The sequence below is a fragment of the Choloepus didactylus genome, chromosome 1 (genome assembly GCF_015220235.1).
Source record: "Choloepus didactylus isolate mChoDid1 chromosome 1, mChoDid1.pri, whole genome shotgun sequence".
Classification (NCBI taxonomy): Eukaryota; Metazoa; Chordata; class Mammalia; order Pilosa; family Megalonychidae; genus Choloepus; species Choloepus didactylus.
Window position 1 is genome coordinate 157169115 of NC_051307.1, and position 4602 is coordinate 157173716.

At 49.3% G+C, this 4602-nt stretch overlaps 1 protein-coding gene across 1 annotated transcript; it reads left to right on the top strand.

The window, feature by feature from the left end:
• Positions 1-2407: 2407 nt before the first annotated feature.
• LOC119527655 (40S ribosomal protein S7-like) lies at positions 2408-2827 on the top strand. Its single transcript, XM_037827909.1, has one exon. The coding sequence runs from the start codon at positions 2408-2410 to the stop codon at positions 2825-2827; it is 420 nt and encodes a 139-aa protein (XP_037683837.1).
• Positions 2828-4602: the final 1775 nt, after the last annotated feature.

The following is a 4602-nucleotide window of genomic DNA, read 5'->3' on the forward strand; positions in this document are numbered from 1 at the left end:
GCCCCTGCCAGAGCATGAGGAGCTCCTAAACTGGGGAGATGAGCCAGACCTTAGAAAGGGGCCCAGGCACCCTCAACTAAGGATTAGGGAGTTCAGAAGGGAGAAGGATATCAACGTAAAGGTCAGGGGGACTTCCTGGGGGAGTTGAAATTTCCAGGGGACCATGAAGGGCTGGGCAGGTTTTGGATAGGTGGAAAGGATAGGGAATGGCAGTCCAGCAGGGGAATAGCAAGAGCAAAAGTGGGAAGCCAGGAAGGAGGCTAGCGGTAGCAGGAAGTCTGCTGAGGGGGTCAGCTGGAGAGGATGTTAGAGGCTTGGAGAAGAAGGTAGAGCAGGCAACTGCTCAACCCCTGAGTGAGCCAAACAAGACCCTTGGCAGAGGTATTAGGACCCAAGCAAGAAGTTCTCCTACAATCTAGCCTCTCATCAAACTAACTGCCATGCACAAACAACATGGCCCACCTCCTTACCTTCACTCATGCATATCCTAACACCTCCAGTGCCTCCTAAGGCTGGATCTTCTCATCAGCCTCATACGTGCCCCAAACGTACCTTTCCCCAGAAGGGGATGGGAAGAGCATGCACTTTGGAATCAAATTGGGTTTGAGCAAGTTATTTAACTTCAATTTACTTCATTATATCTCATCTGGAAAATGGGAAAAATATCTACTTCCGTTGCAGTTTTGAGGATTACATGAAATGAGGTGAACAGAGTGCCTAGTAGGTGCCTGACTCATAGTAGGTTCCCAGTAAACATTTGTGCTGTGAATGGATTCAAAGCCATGAAAACTCCAAAATTCCTTCTATTCCAGCCAGAAAGGCCCCTTCTCCATCCTGTGGAACCCTAACCTCCTTCATCTCTCCCCATGCTTGCTGCTGTAAGCTCCCCACTGGGATGTCCTCCCTTCCCTCAGCTTAACCAAATCCCGCATGGAGGCCCAGCTCAATGCCCCATTCAGCACCCTCCAGCCCGGCATCACACAGCCTCCTAATGGTGTACCCAACACTGTAGGCTGCTATCTCCAAGGCCACGTCTGACCATCCTCTCCTTGGGTGCAGCACACACTCTACCTTCCCTTCCGCTCTCCACAGCTCCCAGGAACAAGCTGGGCACATGTTACATACTGGGCAGTGGCTGCTACTCACATATCTTTAAGGGGCAGGCAGATAATGTAAATGAGGGACAAATACCTGGTGGGATGCAATAGGGCATGGTGGGGCCTGTGGCAAGCTATAAAGTCTCTGCTGTATGTTGATTGGTTGATTGAACGGCACATGGAATAGCCTCTGTAGAGACAGAAGCCCTGGATCGCTTACTCACTGGGTGACTGTAGCCAACTGGCTTCCCCTCTCTCCAAAGGGGCCAACAAACCTTGCCCAGGCAGCCCCCAAGCTGTGAGGAAGATCAAATGAGTCGGCACTTAGGAGAATGCTTTGAAAGCTAGAGAAGAGGCTCCATGGAGACCTGAGGGACCGTGTTCAGAGCTCTAACATTTTCCCCAAACCAGGCCACAAATCTCAGATGATCAGGAACAGGTGTATGGTTAAGGGAGCTTAAAAGGCCCCTGTTGCCCTGCTGGGAGCTGCCTCCTATCTCCCCAGGATCTCCGGCAGCCCCGGCTCCATGAGGGGGTGGTAATTGGGTCCCTCTGGAAAACAGCAGAGGCGGCTTAGGGCAGCTGGAGGCGGCAGAAACCCTATCCCCTCCAGAGCCCTGACATTCTCATCAGCTCCCTTCCCACCTGCCAGCCAGGCCTGCGGCTTCCTGGGACCACATGGCTTCCCTGCAACCCCCACCACCCTGTTCCTATGGCTCCCCACCTCTCCCCTCCTCTTGCCTGGCAGAGGCCAGCTACCGGAGGTGCCCCAAGGCTGCTTTCTCCCCAAGGTCTCGGTGGCCCCAGTGAAATGGCACAGTGACCTACCTCCTCAACCCCCAGCTCTGGCGTCACTCTCACCTCCTGGGACAGGGAGACGCTGAACCCCCACTTGTGGCCCAGCCTGACCCCAGACAGTGAGACCAGCTGCCGCTGGTCACCTGGACCACAAGGTGCCCATGAACAAGCGTGCTCACTGGCTGGGTACCAACGACAACACTGATGGTTACCAGGGTGCCAGCCCCAAATCTTCCCAAGAGCTCTGGGAGGCAGTGTGATCAGGGATACTGCAGCCCAAGGGGCTAGGTAACTTGCCACAAGGCAGAAGTAGATGTCACCCCCCAACTACATGCTTGTGTTGTCAAAATGTCTCCTGTGTTCACCTCACGAAAGCTTACAGAGCTCTTCCTAGGCCAGTGCTCAACAAGAAAAAAACCGTGTTCAGTTCGAGCACAAAGATTGTGAAGCCCAGTGGCAAAAAGCCTGATGAATTCAAGGCTGGCATTTCTCAGGCTCTTTTTGAGCTGGAGATGAACTCAGACCTAAAGGCCCACTTAAGGGAGCTGAACACAACAGCAGCCAAGGAAATTGAAGTTGGTGGTGGTCGGAAAGCTATTATAATCTTTGTTCCCATTTCCCAATTGAAGTCTTTCCAGAAAATCCAAGTCCGGCTAGTACATGAATTGGAGAAAAAGTTCAGTGGAAAGCACGTTGTATTTATTGCTCAGAGGAGAATTCTGCCTAAGCCAACTCGAAAAAGCCGTACAAAAAATAAGCAAAAGCTTCCCAGGAGCCGTACTTTGACAGCTGTACACGATGCAATCCTTGAAGGCTTGGTATTCCCAAAAGAAATTGTGGGCAAGAGAATCCATGTAAAACTGGACAGCAGCTGGCTTATAAAGGTTCATTTGGACAAAGCACAGCAGAACAATGTAGAACACAAGGTTTAAACCTTTTCTGGTGTGTATAAGAAACTCACTGGCAAGGATGTTAATTTTGAATTTCTAGAGTTTCAACTGTAAGCCAAAATGATGAAATAAAGTATCATTCTCAGTTAAAAAAAAAAGTTTACAGAGCACATGTGCCAATCTCAGAACACAGGGAATATAGTAGTGCAAAAGTGGTGCCTGCCATTTCTAGAGTAAGAGGTGAAATAGACACTTAGGGTCAAATTGAACAAATATGCAATCAAGAACAGTGATAAGTGCTGTAGGAGAATTGTCCATAGGATGTACCAGGAAGCTCTGCTTTTGAGGGGGGAGGGAGGGGAGGCTTCCCAGGGAAAGTGGCATTTGAGCTGAGCCCTGAAGGATGACTCAAGAAGCCAGGGCGTTGAGGGGCAGGTGGGCATGAGTGTGTGCTTCCAGATGCAGAGAACAGCATGAGCGAGGAAGAAGGATGACAGGAACTTAAACACAGGCCTGGCTGGGGCGCAGGAAGCAAGGGGAGAAGAGGCTGGAGGGGTCAGCAGGGCCAGACCTCTCTGGGCTTTATAGGTGAAGTAAAGAGTTTGTTGCCTTCACAAATGTCCCCCAAGAAGCCACTGGAGTAAGAGGATGAGGTTTGCATATTTAAAGGCCCACAGTGTCTGCTACATGGAAACGTAAGCCTCCTGACCATCTGGTGATTCCCCCTCCTAGTTTCAGGGCTCCTGTGGGCCAAGCTCACCCCCCTCAGACCCACATCCAGGGCAAGGGTCCTTGTCCTGCCCAGCTTAGGGCAGGAACCCAACAAGCTACACTAAACAGAAACATCCTAAACCTCAAAGCCCACCTGGGTGGTCACTGTCACCTCTCAGACAGCAGAAGCAGCAGAGCCCAAAGACTATGTGACTGAAAGCAGGTTCCCTCTAGGCCCACCAAATGCAATGCTGAAAATCTACTGGTGTGCAAAGCAACAATCTTGCTAGTTTACTTTTCCCTGGAGACATAAGTATGTCTCTATTCTCTTCAAACCAATCGACTTTCATCACCAGCAAAAATTCTGTACCAACCAAGCATTCATCTATATTATCTCTGTGGAGGGTAACCTGGCAATATCTGTCAAATTCACAAATGCATGAATCCTTTAATCAGCAATTCCACTTCTAGGGTTAGAGTCACACACATATAAAATGAGATGTGTTTTTCAAAAGGCTGCAGGAAGAGCCCACAAACACATTTGCTTCTAAATGCATAAAATATAGCTCAGGAAGGATACCAAGATGGTGGTAATACTGGATGGTATAAGGAGCAACTGACTGGTTAGGGAATGGGGTAGGAAAGACTTGTGTACTTTTTGAATTTTGAACAAAAACCCTGTTTTGAGAGCGTAATGGAAAAGGCACTATGTAACAAAACTGACCCCACCCAGAAAGAGGATGATTAGAAGAATAATCGTGAGAACTCCCTGGTCAAATCTGACAGTATGCATCCGATCAAGCACAAGTAACTCTTAAAAGGCAAACTTTATTTTAATCAATCAAACAAGTAATGTTGAGAAGAAAATATGAACAGGAAAATCATAGGGTGGCCCCTACTCCTAACTGCTGTGCACAAATGTCAGCAGACGAGCTCAGGCCCAGCAGCTCAAACCAGCCACTGCTCCCAAAGGAATGATCTGCCTGTCCCCCAAGTACTGGATTCTTGGATCTGGAAGACAAATTAGTCTACAGCAGCAAATATCCAAAGAGTGGTTATTTCTGGGTGGGTATAGGAATTGATTTGGAAGGGGCAGGAGGGAACTT